Here is a 21,252-nt window from a genome sequence, read left to right on the forward strand (position 1 = left end):
TGTATTGAAGACTTAAGTCCTAAAATTGTTTGCATCAAAGCTGTGTAATTACTTCAAAGGACTTAGGGTTAGGCCACCAAGACTAAAAGAAAATCACTACATCAAAACATTTGTGTTAGGATTGTAAAGTTAAAACTAAAGTGTGCCACGTTGGTAATTCGGATAACCCATGAGAAAGGAAGGGGAAAAGAAGAGGAAAGTGGTTAATTTATGGAAGTCACTATCAGCATCTGACAAGTCATCTTTTGCAAATGACACCAATGGATAAAAGTCAAAGACTGTTGATTGCAAAAGTTTCCTTGCAGCTTTTGTATCTTACATGTATGATGATTTGAGAAACAAATTTGAAAGAAAGTCGGTCAAATGCAGATCCCTCTTAAGCCATTAAGAATCTGAAGGGGCACCCTTAATTACCACATTTTTAATAATGAAATAAAGAACATGATCAGGTCTGTTGTGCTGGTGCGATGGGGGACACCACTGAGATTTCAGAACTCCTAGTTGCTGGAGGATTCAATTCATCATAGAACTGAGCCTCAGCAGCACACAGAGTGAAATGTGTATTTGCTTTTTAAAGTATGTTCTCTTTCAATAATCTAAGGTGCTATTAGAAGCATAGGTAAGGACGTTTAAAAATTATGATTTTTATTCCAACATTTCCTTTTAAGCCTCACATGTGACCTGCCTTAATATTGTTAAAAAAAAATGATTTTTATTCCAACATTTCCTTTTAAGCCTCAAATTTGACCTGCCTTAATATCGTTATGATCTGCTGAAAATGCCATCTGGTTGCTAAATCCCTTTGAAGACTATTTAATCAACTGCCTCTTAAAAGAATAATGGTAAGATACAGCAACGATGGAACAGATCTTGTCATCCTTATTCTTTGATGTAGTCCTACTGAGATGCCAGAAATTGATCCCAAGAGATCAATTAATGAGATTAAGATTTTGGTTTGCTACACTGGATGCTTATTTTGTGCACACAACTGTTTCCATGCTCTTTTTCAGTACATTTTGCAGTGGTGTAAGAATTCTCAGGCTCCTGCTTCATTCCACTGACACCCAGGAGTCCCAGTGCAGAAACAAGGAAATGGATCTTCACTGGTTCCTGGCCCGTTAAAGATGCAGAGGAGACCACAAACACATTTATGCCAGTTGCAAAACAGCGTAACAACTGATGCAAACCCAGAATGTGTTTCAGAAAAGAGTTCCACCGAGCAAGGAGCTGGAAGCTGTATCAGTCTATAAACTTACAGCTGACAGCGTGTCTTTATGCAGAAGAATTACACACGATGCTACTGGGGAATTACAATGTTAAACACTTGGAAAACTGATGTTACCTTCATATACCTAAGAACAGATCCAGAGCATCCGTACCCTAACACTGTATCCATTTCCAGTGGGGGGATGGCATCTTCTCCTGAAGTCATGAAAAGTGTGGAGAAATCCTCCAAAGACTCGGCCAGGCAACGGGGTAACCTGCACGGCCACAGCCCCCCAGGCTCCTTGATGAGGCCTCGACTTTTGTAAGCACTGCAGCCTTGGGGTGACTAAATGGCCTCGCCAGACACGAGGAATGCTCACTCTTATCCCTAAAGAGTACCAAGGAGAGGGACGCCTCTGTCACTGCACTAGGAAACTGTAGTGACTTTGCTACAGGCGTACTGTCAAGCACGTGTTGTACTAGCTGAGGATCAGTGCTGGCCGAGTATCCGTATTTAGCTGACTCTATACTGAACAAGGGCAGTGAAAGTACCTTATTTAGAGGGGTTTGAGTGTTCTTTTCTCATCTTAATTAGCCAGCTTCTTCCTCTCCTTTTAAATTTGCTAGCCCTCAAATTTGTACAACCTATTTTCTCTGACTTTCTAATACAAGCTATTCTGAGGCAAAGAGCATCCAGCTGGCTGTGACCAGCATGGTTTGGCGCTCTACTGTGACCTGACTGAAGACAGCGGTGAAACCCTCCCCGATGCATGGTCTGAACCCACGCCGCACACGGATCCCGGCTGGATCTGGCGGTGTTTGGTCACAGCCACGTTATCCTGCATGCTGACGAGACTGGAAAAGGGCGAGGGCACAGCCAGACCCCTGTAACAGCGCTGGGAACATGTGAGAAATTCTCTGCTCGCATTTGTAAATAGCATTTCCCTCACCACTCATGAAAATTTACAAGCTGCCAAGGAAAAACAAAACATCCCAGCTAAGAGCCACAGCTCTGGAGCAACAGACGTCAAAAAGCATCAAGCATGTGTGAGTGAACTGGACTAACAGATCTTGAAGCGGCACCACTTACCCTTGGACTGCTGAGAGGACTGGTGGAGAGCCCAGACGACGCTCCGCTGATTGACCGAGACCTGGATGGACACAATAAGGGAAACAGCCCTCAGAACACTTGGACAGGTAAGAACCCTGAACACCAGCCACCACAGGCACAGGCATGAAGTGAGGAGGAGGAGGGAGGCTGTCACTGGAAAAGCACAGGACTCTTTCCTTTCACTACTGTCACCTTTTGCAGCTGCCCCACCCTCAAACCAAAGAAGCGCTGCTATAATCCCTTTTCATTAAGGGAGCCGCTACCTTCTTTTTGGTCATCAAGCACCTGGAAGCTACTGCGCCTGACCTGTGCAAGCTGAGCTGCTGGATTCCAACAGGACTGTCAAGACATCCGTGTTGGTGCTGAGAATTCTCTCCCGCACAGTGCTGGTAAACACTGAATGAGGCATTCTCTGTCAGAAGCAACATGGAAAAGCACCGTCTGTACAAGGCACAAAGGTAGGGGATTCTTCCAGATATGAAGGAAAAAGCGCCAGGTCTCCATGCCCCAGGCACAGACTCATTTCCTACGGGATGAGCTCCCGTGCTGGCTTAACCCCTGCCAGCCCCCCACCGACGGAGCTGGATGGGGTAACCCCTGCCAGCCCCCCACCGATGGAGCTCGATGGGGTAACCCCTGCCAGCCCCCCACCGATGGAGCTCAGGCCTCTCCTCTCCAGCAGGACTTCCCACTGCCCGGTCTGCTCGATGGGTAACGAGTTCTGCTGTGGTTGGTGACCTGACTGGTATCAAGATAACAACCCAGGTGCCCTCAAAAAGAGGCCAGTCAAGGGAGAATAAACTGCCCTGCTATTTGCTGACAAGGTCACCTACACTGTAATGCTCTTACGCTCTCCAGCGAAGGCCGCCTATGAAAAATATCAGCTGTAGACAATAAAATGTAGGAATGGGCTATGCTAAACGTGCCGAAAGGGCAGACGGGCCCAACGCACAAACATCTCAGCAGCAGAAGTTTCCAGGAGGAGGGCTGCCCAGCAGGGAAAAAACCCGCCTGTGTGACTGTGCCTGAGTAAGCCCCACGGGCAGCTGCCTCCTACCCCTTTCAAACAGAAAGTCACCTTGAAGACCGAACCATCTGACAGCAGAGGACCTGGCTAAGAACCTGGTTGTCCAACAACCACCATGCAATGTCAACGTAGCAAACCTAGCAACGTTTCACCTGCAGCAAGAGCCGTGAAAGCAACTACTTGCCTTCAGGTAACAAACATGAAAAGGTGAAATCCTGTAGAAGCTCGGAAAGCAGAGTGCGAGCGTGCATGTGTGTACATATGCGTGTGTATGCACATACATATTTAAACTCGACATAGGTCAGAGAGTTCATGTCAGTTTATACATAAAAGCATTGAGAACACAAATTGTCTCAGTTCACTCTCTTCTACTGTTATAGAAGAATCAAACAAAAAAATCAGTTTATAAAATGGTGTCCCTGATATATTAGTAAATAAATTTGAGTAGTAGTATTACTAAAAAAATGTGAACTGCAAGGGGAAGTATTTCCAAGGGAAGAGCGAGCTACAACTGAACACAATGGCTGGTCCTGTTCTCTCTGTTTGTATCCTCTGCAGAAACTACTCACTGATGGTTGTCTTTGTATCTCATCGCAGTCTGTCCATCCCAGTAAGCAGGTGAAACCCAGAAGCCCTGCCTCAGCATGCTTTTTTGCCAGATTAAATATAAATTTGCGCTGTGAAAATCTGGGGCACTCATTCTACGCAGAAACTCCCCACCTACGTTCGTCCTTGTACCCTGCTGCAGTCTGCCCATCACAGTGCAGCAGTCAAAACCTAGAAGCTCAGTCTTGGCATTCTTTTGCACTAAATAAAACTTAAATTTGTACCATCATGATCTGGGGCACTCATAAAGGTTTATGCAAAGTAATTTTGAGGGGAGAACCGTCTGCCCCACTTTCAAAAGGCTGTTTTACGTGCCTCTCCTGTAACTGACGTAGCTGAGCGCAACACAGATGTGTCATGCGTATGGGAAGTCCATGTAGTTAAAGTCTTCCTCGTATGAGTCATCAGAAAAAGCTTCTTCCAAACCATAAATTACAAGAGGAGCCTATAGGTTATCTTGGACAAATGTGGAAGGCATTTAGGTGCCCAGCAATGCAGCTAAACACCTGCTTAGGAGTTAAACTCCCACTAGGAGATGTTCCCACCAACTCTCAACAGTGGTGGGAAAGTCCTCTCTCACACTCACCTGAACTCCAGGATACTTGATTAAAAGTTCCAATCTGCTATTTCCTTTTTGCAATCAGGTGTTTCGAACAGTCCTGAATTCTCCCCTCCCAACCCCATTGCCTCCTATGTTTTTACAAAAACGATCACACGCATGGAGGGCAAAACATGGCAGGCCCCACCTCCCAACTCCCAGTTCCTTATTGGAAGCAATATTTGAAAAAAGGGTTGTTGTGTACTGTGTTTTCATCCAGCCTAGGAGCCTGAGGTAGGGGACAGAAGAGAGAGTTAGTGTGAAATCCTCCTGGAAATGCATTCAGTATCCACATGATTGCTATCAAACAAGCTTTATCTCTGCTGCTGATTTACATGCAAAATATGTAAGAAGTAAAGTAAGCCCTATAGCAAGTTTTAGTTTGTCCACACTGGAAATGGTATATAGGAGCAGTGGAAAGAGTTTAAAGGATCCCGGGTTAATTTTAAGTGTTGGAGTGAAAAGAGAGCTGTACATATTCAAAACTTTTCCCCTTTACCAGAGAGTGCTGGTATGGGATATGACACCCAGACTGAGGAGCTTTTCCTTGCATCTCCTTCAATTTAATAAATCTCCCATAATTTACCTTTACAAGTGGGACACAGTTCCCAAGCGGGCTATAAAATCTCAGTACAGTGGTGACAGGTTCTATACTCCAGTACAGAAATGCTAACGAGCAAAAATGACAGATTTGTCCTTCCCAGCAAGATCATCTTAGCTGGAAAACACCAGAATTCTGTTGTTTTGTTTTTTTTTTTTTTTTTTTTTTTTTAAAAGCCACACACACATGCACTGCTCCTGTATCTCAGAGTCAGGTGGACAGAACTGGGACAGGGCCAAAAGTAATGAAAACGTTGCATTATGCTGAAACGCTGTAATGAAAAAATAGAGAAAATTTAAATTTTTATCCCTCTCACCAGAAAATGAAAGCATGAGGCCCTACAGGCAGCGCATTAGGATGGCAGACCCTGGAAAATCTTATGTGGGGAATGAGGAGAAAAATATGACATCATCTTATCTCTGTGGCTACAAACTACATTTATTCAGTGGGAAGTATCTATTAGTAAGTAACATCCTATGTGTCTCTATAGGCATTACATATCATTGGAAGCATTAAATCTATACTTATTCCAATAACTTCATACTAAATGCAACAATCGAGGAAACTACAAACATTGCAATGTGGCTCCTTTTTCTCTGTGTTTTGCACTGCTGTATGCTTGGGCACTAACTTGAAGGAAGCCATCAAAAAGTTGTTGAAACTGCAAGCAGGGAAGTCAGTGCAGTTGCTCGGATAAAGAGCATTCCCTCAAAGACACCTGCCAGGTTTAGAGACCCAAGAAGTGACTCTTTAGCCCCTTCCAAAGTGACACAGTTGTTTTGCCAAGCCTGGAGAGAGGAGTGGAAAAAACCCAAACAGAAGGGAGCTAGACCCAAGGCTTAGGAGGGGGAGGATGTAGAAGACACTCTAACCACAGGGTGGGCACTGAGACCATTGCAGGCTGCTCCTCCCTCTCACGGACTGACAATAACCTGGAGACGTCTGAGCTATGAAAGAGAGAGGCCAAGGGCTGACGAAATGTGCCTGTGTGGGCTGTGCTTTGTAGATGTGATGATTTTATACCTTATTCAATCTGTGTGATACCTCAAAGTCAAAAGGTCCTTTGTTTTAAAGCAGCTTCTTACTGATTTTACTCAGCTGCTTGTCAAAGGGGAAGCCATGTGAGGCCCAATTCATGTTAGACCAGTGGTCTCTTACTGGTGAAACTGGGGAGCTGGAATCCAGTTTCCAGCTGGTTTCAGAGAACGGCAGCATTTCTTGAGAGCTGTGAGAGGTGAAGGGCTGAAGCCTCACGCTGCTGAGGTGCAGGCAGAGAGAAACACAAGAAGGAAAAGCGCAGCTGACCTGGCAGCCGCACCCCCCAGCACCCGTACAGCGCGCCCCTCGCTCCATCAGCGTCCAGGTGCTTTAACCAGTGCAGCTGCTGGTGCACACCAGGGCAGTACGAAGGCTTCACAGCCAGCAATTAACGTTTGCGTGGGATTTGGCATTTGTTTCTTCCATGAACGACCGTCTCACAGAAATTTGTCTTATAATCAGCAGGGGGAGGGGGGTGTCTGTGCTTGCTGCAGTCCCAGCAGAACCTGCTTTCACAGCACAGTTTTACCAGGACGCTGATACAGCCTCTTAGCTGGCCAAGCTGGAGCCATGCTTCCAAGGAGGGCAGCCTGCAGCATGCATGCAGCGTGCAGTAATGCATCAGGCTTGTGTCCCTGGGTGAAATGCCTTAGAAACTTTGAATTGGGTTGATTCCACGTGTTGTTTTGAAAGTCATTCCCAAAATATCCAGCCAACCTCTTATTTGCTTCAAGCATAAATTGGGTGGAATTTGATACTCCTCTTTGCTTGCTCACTCGAAACCAAAAAATTCTAAACTGTATTGCAGGGTATGAGACCCCTGAAAATGACCTGAATTAACCTGCGATAGGTGAGCAGCCTGGCGTTGCGTGTTACAGCATTTCATCGCTATTACTCTTGGGTGTCTAAAAGATACAACCTGTGCTTCCTTCCTCTCTGATCCAGGGAATACAAACAGAATGCCTCTGATGGTCCAGTGACTTAACAGTCCCAACTGTGCAAATAATACTAACTGTAACAGCTCTTACTGGGAATACTTATGCTTAGGTCAGAAGGTCTACTCATGATAATAACCACTTGTAAGATGAAGCCTTACAAAGAGTACAGAGAAAGGACTTGCAGGTGTTGGTAACACACCTCTTCTTCCTTTTAGTGCAGACAGAGGGTGATGTTGAACAGCACCACCTTCCTTAATTGGCCAATTATACTAAAGTTCCATTTATAAGTGGTTTAGAAAGAATTAATAAATAGTAAAGCACGCTACAAACATGAGAAGCTACTGGTGCTAATTAGCTTTCTCAATATGTATCCTCTCAATAAGCTTTTGCTGGAGTCTGTAGTGATCTATTACAATGTTTTTATTAAATCATTTACTAATGAAATATTCTCCTTCTGTTAAGTACTTATAAATGGAACTTTAATTTGAAGCGTGACTGCATTCCTAGTTGTACGTATATCCACTTTATTGAAAGTAAAGACCTTTGAAGACGTGTGTGTCTCTAGGGCCATCTGTTCACCTCTTAAGAAAACATATACTAAAAAGAGAGGGAATACCCAGCATTTTTTAAATAACACGGATGGGATTCAGCTTCATCTTAAAAAAAAAAAAAAAAGAAGAAAAAAGAATAAATTAGGATAAAAATTAACTGGAGGGTACCAAACAGATACAAAAAGTGCTAAACAGAGAAGGGGTTATCATTCTTGGAGGGTGTCCTGGTACCTGCACAGTGTCTGAGGATAGTTCTCTGTGCCCACAGACATTGAGACATCGAGACAAACAAAAGAACAAAAGAGAACCCAAAAGTAAATTATATGGAGTGTGACTCCAACATAAAAGCATACAAACACACACAAAAGCACCAAAAATGCTTCTTCCCACATCTCTCTCTCTCTCTCTCCCTGTGTAACGCCTCGTTCACTGAAGTGTGTCAGCCTGTATTGTATTTGTAAAGTGCAAATGAAAAGTTTCTCTACAAGATACAACAGGTCCCGCAACAGGAATAATCCAAAACTAGAGCTTACCCCAATGGATCAGCACTCGCCATCCTCGGAAAGGGAAAACGGAGAGGGAAGGAGAGAGAGAAAGAAAGAGAGAGGGATGCGGAGGCAGGTGGAGAGAAGAGTAGGAAAAGCAGAGTGAAATACTGTTCGGAGAACTGAACGGTCATAATTATTGCCACCGGTGCCTACATCTTCAGAGACCAGGAACACTAGGGGGACAGTTTCATTTACCAGAAAACAACTTTTGTCCTGCTCATAATATTGCAGACACATCCAACTTTGGCACTGGGGAGTACGGAGAGGGACATACTGAGGCTGTAAAAAAAAATTCCCAGCCAAATCCCAATTCAAGCAGTCAGCAGAGCAATGGGGTTCATACTTCATGCTGCATTTCTTTTCTGCCTCTCACATAAGGCACAGTTACATCAGACTGTTACCAAGGAAATTGTTCTTTTTGTCCCCAGTTTGCTCCGTGTTGTGTCCCTCTGTCCCCCAAGCTGGCCTGGTAAGAAGTACTTTTTTTTGCCACGAATGAACTGTGAAACGTATTGGTTATTAAAGCATGCATTTCTGAGCCAGCTTGGGAGCCCAGGGTACAAGATTGTAGCTCAAGCTGTGAATCCGCTTTGAGACTGGCTTATTAGTCATGATGGCCTTATAGTCAGGAATTCAGATCAGCTAGAACATACCAGCTCAGCAACCCAGCACTTATCTCTGTGGATGCCATCTTGTGCTCCAGGATCTCATTTTTCATTTAAAATAAATTCAGTCTCTAGGTCTTAAAGGTTGCAAAGAAAATCTTTCAAATGTGAATGGAGAATAAATCAATGCTGTGCTGAAAAGAGTCTGAAACAGCAGCTCTGAAAGCAGAATGAATCTCTGGCATGTTGACTTTGAAACCTAGCGACAATCAAAAACTTGAGTATTCTTAATTTTTCACTACTAACCAAAGCATTCAAAATCAGAAAGAATAGTCAGGTTATTAAGTTTTCAGAGGTGCAGGTAAGCCAACTCAGGAAAGTGTCACCACCTTTTCACATTAAGAAAGATCAGATTAGAAATAACAAAAATTCGGGTGTTCTTACACCAAATTATTTTCAAGTTGGATGCAGCGCTTTTTTTTTCCTCTCTGTCTCGTTCTCTCTCTCTTTCTTTCCATTTTCAGTAACAGGCTCCCAAGCTGCCAGAGCTACCTCTGGCTGGGTGAGGAAAATCCATTCTCCACAAGACGGTCACCAACAGAAATGCCAAATTTAATATATGCCCAGTAGATTTCACAGTTTCCTGCTCAGTGCAACTAGCCATGCTTCCAGTTACATCAACACTGCAAATGCTGGGCTGGGCAGCGCAAGGCAGTTTTGAGAAAAGTTAAAATTAAAACATAGTTAGAATAGAAAGAAAAAGTTGTTGTGCTACGCATTGATAGAGAAGTGGAAAGAAGCATTACATTAAGTTCTTTTTCATGTGTTTGAGTGACACTCCATTTATGTTTCGGCCTGGAGTGCAAATTTGGGTAAGATCTAATTCATATACATACAAATACATATATATGTATATATTCAGGGACATACACTGTCCTCGATTGTACCTGTACAAATCTATCTACAGTGATGTAACTGAGAAGAGCAAATTGACACCCATTGTATACTGGAACGTGTGTGTATATTTATACAGAAAATACACCCATATTCACACATGCAGAATATTAAAACGTAAATAGAATGGGTGCAAGAAGGTTGATTAATTTTTCTTTCAAGTCATTTTCCCAACAGGGAAGGCACTGAAGAGGTTAACAAAGAGAATGGAAAGCAAATTGACAATAGGGAAAAGGAAAAGGGAAATGAGGTTTAAAAAAAATGAACAATCCCAGGACACAATAGACCCAGAAGCGCAGACATGTGCATTCCCTACAATACTGAAGCAAGTGAACTACGGAGCTGCAGCAACCCAGATACAGAAGAAGAGAAGCACTGAAAGAGGGGGTGAAAGAGAAAGTCAGAAAGAAAGAAAAAGAAAAAGAAAAAGAAAGGGACAGTGGCCTCAGCTACTAAGACAACCATGTGCATCTAGAGGGAAGGGACCCTTAAAGATGCAGTATTCCTTTAAAAAAGACATCATAAAGTTGGATAATTAAACGCTGGCCAAAAATTTAATGGCCACCATGATTAGCTGGCCCCATTTTGCTGGGGTCCTCTTTGCTGCCTACCCCTTGCTGCCGTGTGGCTGTGCACAGAGCCAGAGTCCAGGCCCTCTCACTTGCCCACCACTGAGGTTCTGCATCCTAACTCTTCAAAGTGGGAGGGAGGCAAGACCACAGCAAACGTGGTCCTCCAAAAGTCAGCATGGTCCTTCAGAGAGAAGGACCTGGGGGACCCCTGTGCAGCGCTCTAACCTTCTCCTGCCGGACTCTGACCAGTGTCACCTCTGAGAGGGAATACAAAACATCCGTGTGTATTTTGAAGTTCCCCCAGCGGTTACTGGAGGGTCATTCCCTTTGCTCCCCCCACAGCTGCAGCAGCTGCTAGAGAGGGACAGGGCGACAACAAATGGTGCTGGGAACATCTGCTGGCAGCCCCTTCTCCTGTCACAGGTATCATCTCTGCACTTCTCTTACTGGACCTGAGTTTTAATTACTGTGGAAAAGCTCACCTTCGGAGGAGTCTCAGACTTAACTTTTAATGCAAGAAGTGCCACGTGGTCAAGAACGGGATTTATGTATCGGGGGAATCAGAGAAAGGAACAGGAATTCCTGTGTCTGTGGTAACAGTCCAGGAAAGCCCACACACGAGAGACTGTATCACCACTGCTTCTTCACGGCTGTGGAACTGGGAGCTTTCTAAGTTCGGGTCCAATGCTTGTTCCTATCCCGGCATCTTAAAGAGGGTGCTGGACGCGCCGCGCCGGGCACAGCCTCTCCTGCAGATGTTCTTCACCGTGGCGGGTTCAAGAACTGAAACACTGCCCACAACGGGCTGCCCCGGCCTGCAAAAGGCCAACACAGGGGCTGTCCCTCACACATCCTACAAGTCTCCTGAGGCTTAAAAGCCACCTTTTATATAGAAAGTTGCTGTTAGAAGGGGAAATGGAAAGAAGAAACGTTTGCCCAGTCCAGAGGTTCCTTTACGGAACCTACTGCTTCCCCCTTTTTGAATCATATGGAATACTCCTAACCATTCAGTAAGCTAAGTGTCTGTCCAAAATGTATAAGGATTACATTTTGATGAAGAATTATCCATTGGGATGCCAGGTTTTAACATTAGAGAAAAATTCTCTTCCCCTGAGACTCAAATTTTAGGAACAGGTCAACTAAAAACTTCCCCAAAAGTCTAAACTTTGTTGTTGTTGTTTCTGGGCCCACATGAGTCCACTTAAACTCCCTAAATCTGGTGGCCTGCGTGTCTTCCATTGTGCCTCTATTCACAGTTGGGAGTTACACTTTCTGTCACTCTTTGTCTGCCACTTGAACTGCTCAATTGGAATCATCCTCCGAAATCTGTCTCTGGTCACCTTTTCCTCTGGTGTTCTCTGGTGCAGCTGCAGCCAGGGTAATCTTAAGGAGTTTGTCTCTCACCTACAGGCACTCAGTATTGTGCTCTGCCGGGCAGGATTTCCCAGGTTTCCTACCATTGCTGTCACTGACTCAGTGGTGCTGCTGTTTCTAGTGCTGGGAGCGAGGCACTCGGGGCTTTTCTAGTGTTTTATACTCCAGTCGTTCCCAAAGCAGTCTTAGCAAATATGTCTTCTGCCCTGGGCGTCCTCGCTCATGGCAGAACCGAACCAGAGGTAGCAGTAGGATGAAATTTTAGGGGCAGAAAACCTTGGTGCAGTCAAAAGCTGCATTTGGGATAGCCTCAAATGAGTAGTGCTATAGAAAAATACATGTAGTGCGGGGCTGTAAGTATCCCACCCTCTGAGTTTGTCTCTAAAGAGAGAACGGCTGGGTCCCCACAGGGAGAAGGTAAGTACTGCATCTTTAAGGTCTCAGCAGTGAGGTAGAGGAGAGGAACATATTGTCAGTGTTTATACCTTTCTTCTTTGTTGAATTTGGGATTGGCTTCAGAGATATCCAGGCTTTTACTGAACATTGTTTTACTATGGCAGGAACAAAGCGAGAAAACAGAGTTACTGGTGTGGACATTTATAAAAGAGAGTCACCTGAAGCAATGCTGGACACCCAGCCCCCCAACCCCTCCTCCTCCCCTTTTTAAGCAATTCTCTGACAAACCTTTCTTTTACTTTCCAACTATGGCTCCAGCCTACACACAGTGCTGAAGTTCATTATCTCCCCCTGACTTCTGAGGTCTAAGATGACGTCCCCCACACATCCCTGCAAACTCTGTTCTCCTTTACACAACTGAAAACCCAGGTACCATCTACTTTGTCACGTTGTCCGGGGAAAATAGAACATGCCTGAAGGCACAAATTGCAAAGTGCTCATTACTCAGACTTTTCTAGAAGACCTCAACGCTAAGCACAATCGGGGAAAAGGTTAAAATCAGACCACAGAGCCTCTCAGAGGAACGGTAATCCATTCTGTAGCCTAATTTGTAGGGTCCATTACCACTTAGTCCCAACTCTCTTCCCTATACTCAGAGTATAGAGAAATGCCCTTCTTGGGTCTGAATCCCTGAAGCTTAGAAGCAAAATTCCCCGTGCTTTGCTAAAGAGGCAGCTCTCTGTAATATATTTCACTGTAATATGCTTCGCTGTTTCACAGAACACTGCTTCCTAATGTTAGCTGATCTCTCATGCAAGCTATCCACTTCAATAACCAGAAGAAAATGAATAGTTAATGAAGCCCATTTTAGAACAGTTTTTGGACTCTCACAGCAGAGCTGCTGAAAATTTCTGGCATATCCTTGGGGGAGGCTAGCTCCCATGGAATTCTTCCTAGTCTGTGTGGTTTTGGCACCAGGGACAAATTAGCTGGTATTGAACTAAGCTCAGAATCTACCTCTTTTCTCTTGACTTTTCAATGAAATACCAGACAGTCTGAGAGGCGTGGATACCACAAGAGCAGAAGCAACTAGGAGGTAGTTATAAACCCGTTTAGTTGACAACTAGCAGGGAAAACCAAGAATTAACAAAACTTGGTCACCAGTTTTAGGGTGGCTGCTGTTTGTGCATACTAACTTTGCCTTGTACGAAGACCCAACGGAGAACACAGGAGAGGTCAGCACAAGCATTTCAAGGAGCCTGTAAGCTCAAGGAGCAGCCTTTGTGCTGAGTTGCCCTGCTCCATTAGCCAAAACTAAGCCACTGAAGGACCAAGTTTTTCGCTTCGTACTTTCTCAGCCTGTAGGGCTGAAGGCTGCCAAGTTTCAAATCTCCCTGGGAAGATGTGCCCTTCAACAAGCCAAGACCAGACCCTTGTTGGGTTCCCTCATGGCTACCAAAAGCACAGTTCATCACACAGACACATATACCAGAGGTCATAACATAAATCCCCATTATGCAAGCAAACATCTGTTTACTACTGGGAAAAAGGGCAATAGGACTAAATCACAAGACACATGGGCGTGTTTGGCCCACTGGTTAGAAGAGTATCTCTGTCAGCTCAAGAAAGAAGCAATGGCTCTGTGTTTCTGGATGTTTACAAAAGTCATCTGGGTCTAAACAGGAGACCTGGTTCCATGGTCCACCTCCCTGTCTTCCCAGTGTTGTAGAATAAAAGCACTGCGGAGTCATCTGTTGAGACCGAAGAATGTCATTCTTAAAAGAGCACCCACCCCTGGGATCTAAGCCCTACTGCTGTAAAATCCATCGTCAGTGGGTCATCTCATGGACATAACATGCGACCAGCCATTACCCCCCCCCCCCCCTTGGTGGAAGGCACTTGTCATTTTGTTACTGATTGCTCTGACAGATGGTGCCCCATCAGCAATGCATCGTCCCCAGACAACCCCCATGCAGTGGTGTTCATTAATGAAGCCAGTTCACGTTATAAACGACTGTGCTGCCAGCAACACAAAATGTGCCGTTGTCATCTGTGGATGTGGATGGTATGAGTTATGGAAGCTCACACATGGAGTAAAATAACATCTTCCCTTTAACCCCTTCCAAAACAAGCACTACTAAACCCATCGTCATCAATCACGGTGTCAATACGTCCCTTTCTCCACCCTCCATCACACCTTTACGGCCAGCCCTGAGCTGTGGTATGCACTGCCCTGTGTCTCTTCTGTGCCTGGCAGGTTTTGCTTCCTCCTTAAGCCAAAGTCCTTCTCTACCGATACGTAGCCTGGCCACGTCTCTGCTCTGAACCATCTCGGACCTTTTGACTTCAGTTGTTTCCTCGTGTGCAGAACTGAGCGAGACATTTAAAAGCAAAAGAAATACTTTGGACAGCAAGACACAGCGTTGCCTCTTCAGACTCCTGAATCCAAAGCGAAGGCTGAGAGCTGGAAGTGAAGGTTCCAGCTCTCAGCAAACTTGGGGATCAATCTAACACCCCCTGTTTGTTCCGCCCAGTTGGACACTCGCTGTAAGCTCTGCAGAGCGCTGAGCCTCGCAGGCAGCCTTGGGGCGAGGGAAAGTGATTCACCCTGTGTGGCTCTGGGAGCTTCACGGCCTGTGCACCTGCCAGGTACCAGCTCAAACGCTGCAAGCCCAGTAAGGAGGCAGCGGCTCTTTGTCGGTTTTGTTCATCCTCATCCCTTTGAGGCCCGTAAGGAACACTGAGCACACCCTGTCCTGAACATCTCCTTTGCCCAGCCTCCACGTCAAAGCAAACCAATTATTCAAGACAGGTTTCCAACCTACACTGCGATGAAAAATCTTTATGGCAGAGTATCTGAAGGCCACGTAGCTAGTCTGAAGCAAGTCCTAGCAGATTCTGGAAATCACCACTTTTTCCTCACTGTAGACAGAACTGTAACAGTTGCCAGCAAAACTTTCCAGCAATACTAGGGGCCTCTGGACATGAAATTATTTCACGTTTTTACCCAGTTCTCAATCAGCAGAGGGAGTTTCTGAGCACAGCAGGCTCTTTTTGAGCAGATCTTAACAGCTGAACAAAATAATCACGTCATAAAGCTGAAACAGAAGTTACAGCAGCATCATCGTACATATACGTGAAGCGTTCTTTTATACTGATTGATTTATGCAAATATGAACCCAAATGCCTGTGCTTCCCTTAGGCTAGTCATATGGACGGAGGGAGCAACTTCCATGGTTCACAGAAGTGAACTGCCACAGTTCACTTACTCTCCCACAACCTGCCTTGAGGAGACGCTGCTTTCCTTTGCTGTTTCTCCACAAGACTGACACTTTCTTTGATAGAAAAGAGGCAAAAATATGTATTTTCCATCACTTTAGAGGCATGTGGCAATTTATGTGGGTCAGACGCATGCTGGCTCTGACAGCACATTTTAGAGGCATCCACAGATGCCTGGACAGGGCTTTCCAGATTTAAGCTGTTCTGATGACACAGAGGGTGGGGTTCATCTTATTTAAATTCAGGTGCCCAAAATCTAGGCACCTAATCCAAGACAGTCATCTAGATTCCTATTGTAGGCTACGGAGACAGAGAGGAACAACTGGAGGGTAGTTTATCCCACCTAAGATTGCTGGAACAGAGGACATATGTATCTGAGACCTTCCAAAGCCCTCGTCTGTCCCCATTGCCTAGAGCCTGTATCACGAGCTTAGACCAAACGCCTGTGTCCTCGACAATTAAAAAGAGGTGAGATGAGTCTTGCCCAGAGGACACGGCGGTTTCCTGAGCAATAGCTGCAAGCGAACAGAACCCTTAAGCCCCTGGCAGGACTTCTGATCCTGTGTGCATAAGTGCTGCTGGCTGCCAGATCATGTGGCACATGTGCTTGGGAGTTGTCACGAGTGCTAGTGCCAACAGAAAAGCTCCACAGCTCCTTTGTACGTGTAACACAGAAAGGGGCAGCAAACCCAGCGAGGCAAGACTCCTGGGTAAAGGAGAGACCCACCTCTGTCCGTGTTGTGCCATTTCAATAGCTCTGCGAGCAGGGACTGGGGAGCCGCCGTCCGTCACGCTGAGAACCTCCATCGACTTCCTCTCCGGCCGCCGCTTCCCATGCCTGTTCAGCATTGGGGAGTCCACGCGCTTCCTGGGGGGATCTTTACGAAAAGAAAACACCGTCAGCTGAATTCGGCTGTGACTTACCTCACACAGGCTGGCTAAACCCTTCCTCAACCTCACCCCCACACCTCCCCTTACGGAGACAGGGATCTTCATGACGGAGACAAACTTTTGCAGTCTCTCCCTTCCTCCAAATTTGCAAACACTAAGACCTAAGTTGCAATCCACCGACAGAAAGGAGCACTGCTACTGCCCTGAATGCACAAGCACTGTAAAATAAAGGTACCGCTCTAGCGTAGCTCGCAGAAATAACCTTACAGAGCTTATAACGGTAATAACAAGATGACAGCGTGGGCTATAGCACAAGCTGTTAGCCAGAGCATAAGCCATGTAGGGATCCCGCACATGTACTCGGGTTGCTGGAGCTTGCTTTCCATGTCCCTGCCAGTGAGACTAAATGTCACACAGGGACAGGAGGACACTCTGAACTCAGAATTGCATCCTCCTCTGAAAACGCCCTTTTTTTGCATCTTTAAGATTAGATTTCAGGTTTTCCCCACTGCTTTGTATTTTTCCTCCCTTCGACATTAGAAATTAAACATACTTGATCACCCAAAATGAATCTCCAATGAGAGCTACTAAAATTTCTCTCACAGGTCAGTGTACAGCTTTTACTGCTACAATAACTGAAGCGCTTTACACTTTTTAACGTGTAACATTTCTATGAGGTATTGAAGTGCTACCTTTACTTTACAGAGTGAAACTGAGGTCTAAGAATGACATATTTAAAGGCAATTCATTCCTAAAGGTGCTAAGAAACATTTATTAAGGTACTGAGGAGCACACCTAAATTGCTTTGAGAGGAGTAGATACCAGGCTGCATTGCAGAAGGGGGCTGGCCAAGCCATGCACACTTCCATGGTCCAGCAGGAACCAAATGCAGACCCGCTGAGATGTTTTATTACCGACATCTCTCATGGCATCAAAACAGTAAAAAGGAGGAAGGCAGAAAAAAACTACAGAAGGATTTTCTTTCCTTTGGCTGGGCTATTTCAGTTCCCTGTCTCTATTTATAGACACAGTTTTAATTTTAGTGGGGAGTGACCACCTGTAAAAACCAGCATTCTTCACCCCTGCAGTTAGACAAAAGCTCACAGTGCCCAGCCCCCAAGGCTTCTTCCTCCGCCAGGATTCCTTTATAAAACCTGAAACACCACACCTGACAGTGGTACTGCCTAGTCTGATGGTATTATTTTTATTATCCTGCCCTCCTCACCCCCGCCTCCCTCCTGCTTGTTTCTTCTCTCACCTAATTTTTTCCAGAACAAGATCTTTAAGGCAGGGCTTATATTTGAAACAATGAGCAGAGACGGCTCACATGCAGATGGGCTAGTGATAACAGCTGACCCCATCACAGTATAACCCAAGTATTCTTTGTATTCATAGTAATAACGCTCCTCTTAAAAATTAATTAAAAAAAAAAGCAGTTGTATCTCACTCTATTTCAATCTATGTCCAGTCATAAAAAGACAGTAGAAAATACTAGCAGGGGCAACGACCTCCAGATTAGGAAAAATACACAGTGCATACAGTTGAGGGAAAAATAAAGGGAGATGAACCTAATAAAGCAGTTCTACTGGGTGACTTCAGCTGCATACATGGAAGTGGTCCAAAGGAAGCTGGGACAGGGTTTAAACATTTCAGACTCTGGCTTCTTCCAACAAGTTCGAAATATGAGAAAAGATTCATCCCACAGGACAACTGCTGGTACCACAAGTGTGACTAGAGCCATGTAACACAAGTAACGACAATGAATTACGTTTGGTATCAACAACGGAGAGCTGATATTAGTTTTGCAGAGGGATATCAGACATTAGAAAGGAAGGTGGAAGAGTGCAGTTTAAAAGAAAGGAAAAGGAGGCAGGAGAAGGGAGATGAAGAAAGCAGCTAATGTCAAAAAAACGGACTTGAGCGAACTCATACTGCATCCATCTTAGTTAATATTACAGTCCAAACAACAGAGATGGAAAAAGGCAAGAAAAGCATTTAACGAACTGATGTTTAAAAAGGCAATTTGATCCAAGCATGTTCAAAACAGAAGACTTCACCAAAGGGAAACTCAGCTGAGTGACACTTACGGAAGTGGACATTAAAAGACAGAGAAGAAATCTGAAGAAGAATTAACTAAAGACTTGAATATCAGGTTTTTGTACAGCCATCAGGAAGAGAAAGCTTGAGAGAAGGACGGTTGCCAGAGGGACCATGAGGGAATCCACAGAACAATTAAGGAGGAGAAGGATATCGCTAACAAGCTAAATGGTTCTTATGTATCAGCCCTTGCTGCTCAAGATGCTGGAAGATACTGATTTACAATCTGTATTTTAGACTATCAAAGAGACAGACTAAGCAAAAAGAGCAGGTGGTGAAACACACCTATAAATTCAGCAACAGCAATTCACAAAAAGTTTGATGGAAAATACATCCAGAAGCTTGCACAAAAGTGGTTGAGCTTTTAATAAAGGTATTTGATTCCTCTTTAAAACTGCCTACAGTCCTACACTTTACATGGCTGAGTGTAGCAAGTAATACACATATTTTTCAAAAAGGTTTGAGTAAGAACTGACAGGGCACCAAATCTGTCATCCCTGTCAAGTCGAAAGATACTAAAGAAATAGTTCAATACACAGCCATCCTGCCATAAAGACTAAAATGGCATCATATGAAAGCAGCAGAAGATTTTGCAGAAGTACAGGAATTAAAAATAGGAAAACCTCCCATGTTTGCCCTTCTCTTCCTGACCCTGGAAATATTTCACACGGGGAAAAAAAATCAAGTTCTAGTCTGGATCTATGATAGTTTTGAGGATGCATTTTCCTCTTATTTCACATCGGAGAAATGAAGCCATTCCTAAGGATTTTTACAGAGGAAGAGAGAGTAATTTAGGTAATGATCCAATTATAAAGGCATTCATCTGGAAGGTGGGAAATAAAGGTTCAGCTTCCGAGTTTGGACGGGGCGCCTATATCCTATACGGCTATTCTGGCCCAATCTCTTGTTCTCTGGTTTGTTAAAGAAACTCCACCCCACAAAAAGGTGTCCCCTCAAGGAGACATTAGTTGACATTCATTCATTTTAATGATAAGTTTCTCATTTCTGTGTTTTCAGGTAAAGAAATGCGGCTGGACTTGAAAGGCAGTGAAGGCGGCCTTTCCCCGGCCCTTCATATACCTCAGACAGGCAGAAGGGCCACCAGAAGAGAGTGCTAGTCTGAGCCTGCTGTATGTGTACCTGCATCCACCCTTTCTGAGAGCCAACATGCAAAGAAAGAGGAAAAAGCAAAGTACTCTGGGATGCACTTTTCCCCTCTTTTTTTTTTTCCCACAAGAGCTTGGGCAACACACAACTCTTATGAACGTGGCTTCCTCAAGCTGCTATTATTAAATCTGTTACTTTTTCTCTGCTCTTCTTTGTGCAAGGCCATGGCTAACGGCTAATGATGAGATATTCATCAGAAGCAGGACTGCTCTTAATTAAACCTTGCCCCATGTTCTCAGAGACCCTGCTGGGAACAGAGGCGGTGGAAACCTCCTGTGGAAGAGGAAATACAACCTACAAACACTCAATAATGCTCAAAGATTCTAAAATGTGCCGATAAGGCACAATGCTACATTCAGAGTGGTGTTTCCCTGTTGGGGAACATTTTCACTCCTTGCACAAAAAAATGCAAGAGTGGAGCAGAACAGTTCAGTTCAAACCATGAAAACACTTTGCCACGTACACGAGAGATACAGGATGTATTTAGGGTATAGCACTTACATGCTGGATATGAAGATTCTAGAGTCACCTCGATTCTTTTCTTATGACAAAAATATTTCTAAAACAAGATGGTAGTGTCCCTATGTGGCAGGCTAATCTGAGTCAAAAGCTCATTAGTAAAGTGCCAGACTATAAACTGCACTGAACAAGGGGCTTTTGACCACAGGACCTGCAGCTGGCACATCTAACCATCTTCATCAGGATCCCTGCTAGTGTGCTCTCTGTAGCTCTAACCAGGGTAAGAGTTTAAAAACTACTGTGTTGCATAAAAACTTCCATCTCTTCCTCCATAGAAGAGAATTCCCTGCAAAATTACAGAGCCTGGAACCTGGATAAGGTAATAATCCAACAGAGTATTAACAAACTCACAGTTCAATATACCACTGCCCCAGAGGCTTGGGTGATTCCAGGTGAAAATAAAGAGCACTTTGCTTATAGGCTTCAAAGTGCTGAAATAAAATAACTTAAAATCACAACTCTACTATGTAAAAATGCTATTTCAGGTCATTGCTAGAAATGGACTAATCCTTTAGTAGTTAAAAGTTTTGTCACTCTGCACAGCAAGAGCCACTTACACAGTTAGCTCCTTAGGGAAGCATTTTTCCTTTCGTCTAGATTAGTGAAGTCCTTGGTGATGAACAGTACCCTAAAATACTAACGAACAGTTCTTTGGGAACCAACAGGTATCACAAGAGCTTTATAAGATATATAATCTTACTGCATATTAAGCTTTTTAGATCTTTCTACGATAGTCTAAAAACATAGGATTTTGATGTATGTACTATAAACAGGTAAGTGATATCATTCATACTTCCACCAGTGCATGCACTTGCCTACGGAAAAGAGCATGTGTACCTGCATAACTCCTCGGGGATGCGATGCTACACAGTCTTACTAGCTCAAGTCTAGAAGCATCATTTCTGCAACACTGCATGTAGATGAGTGATTAGAAAATTCCACCACCAGACGATGCTAATTCTAAACCTCGACTGCTTGCGCAGAGGCAGCCTGTGTGTCCACGTGATATTTTCTAAGAAAAGCCCACATTCAAGATCAGATTGGATGTTTCTGCGCTTTGAGACAGACACATCCTGGAAAACGAAGCCTGCGAGTTTAATCACAGCCCCGGCCTGCCTGCCTCAGGCTGAGCATTCTCCAATGCTGGACACTGTTTCACTGGGAAGGTAACAGT

General features: G+C 44.5%; 1 protein-coding gene across 19 annotated transcripts in view; it reads right to left on the reverse strand.

Moving 5' to 3' along the window:
- BRSK2 (BR serine/threonine kinase 2) overlaps nt 1-21,252 on the reverse strand; it is a 314,590-nt gene that overhangs the window by 32,995 nt on the left and 260,343 nt on the right. For 11 of the 19 annotated variants that reach the window (XM_040608947.1, XM_040608945.1, XM_040608944.1 and 8 more), the window contains exons 12-15: nt 16,132-16,282; nt 12,215-12,280; nt 8,210-8,233; nt 2,297-2,357 (exon numbers count right to left, since the gene is read on the reverse strand). In XM_040608947.1, the coding sequence (XP_040464881.1) occupies nt 2,297-2,357; nt 8,210-8,233; nt 12,215-12,280; nt 16,132-16,282 (302 nt within the window). The remainder of the gene's footprint in view (nt 1-2,296; nt 2,358-8,209; nt 8,234-12,214; nt 12,281-16,131; nt 16,283-21,252) is intronic. The other 8 variants (XM_040608957.1, XM_040608951.1, XM_040608946.1 and 5 more) reach the window with 2 other exon arrangements.

This window comes from Falco naumanni, chromosome 10 (assembly GCF_017639655.2).
Source record: "Falco naumanni isolate bFalNau1 chromosome 10, bFalNau1.pat, whole genome shotgun sequence".
Taxonomy (NCBI): domain Eukaryota; kingdom Metazoa; phylum Chordata; class Aves; order Falconiformes; family Falconidae; genus Falco; species Falco naumanni.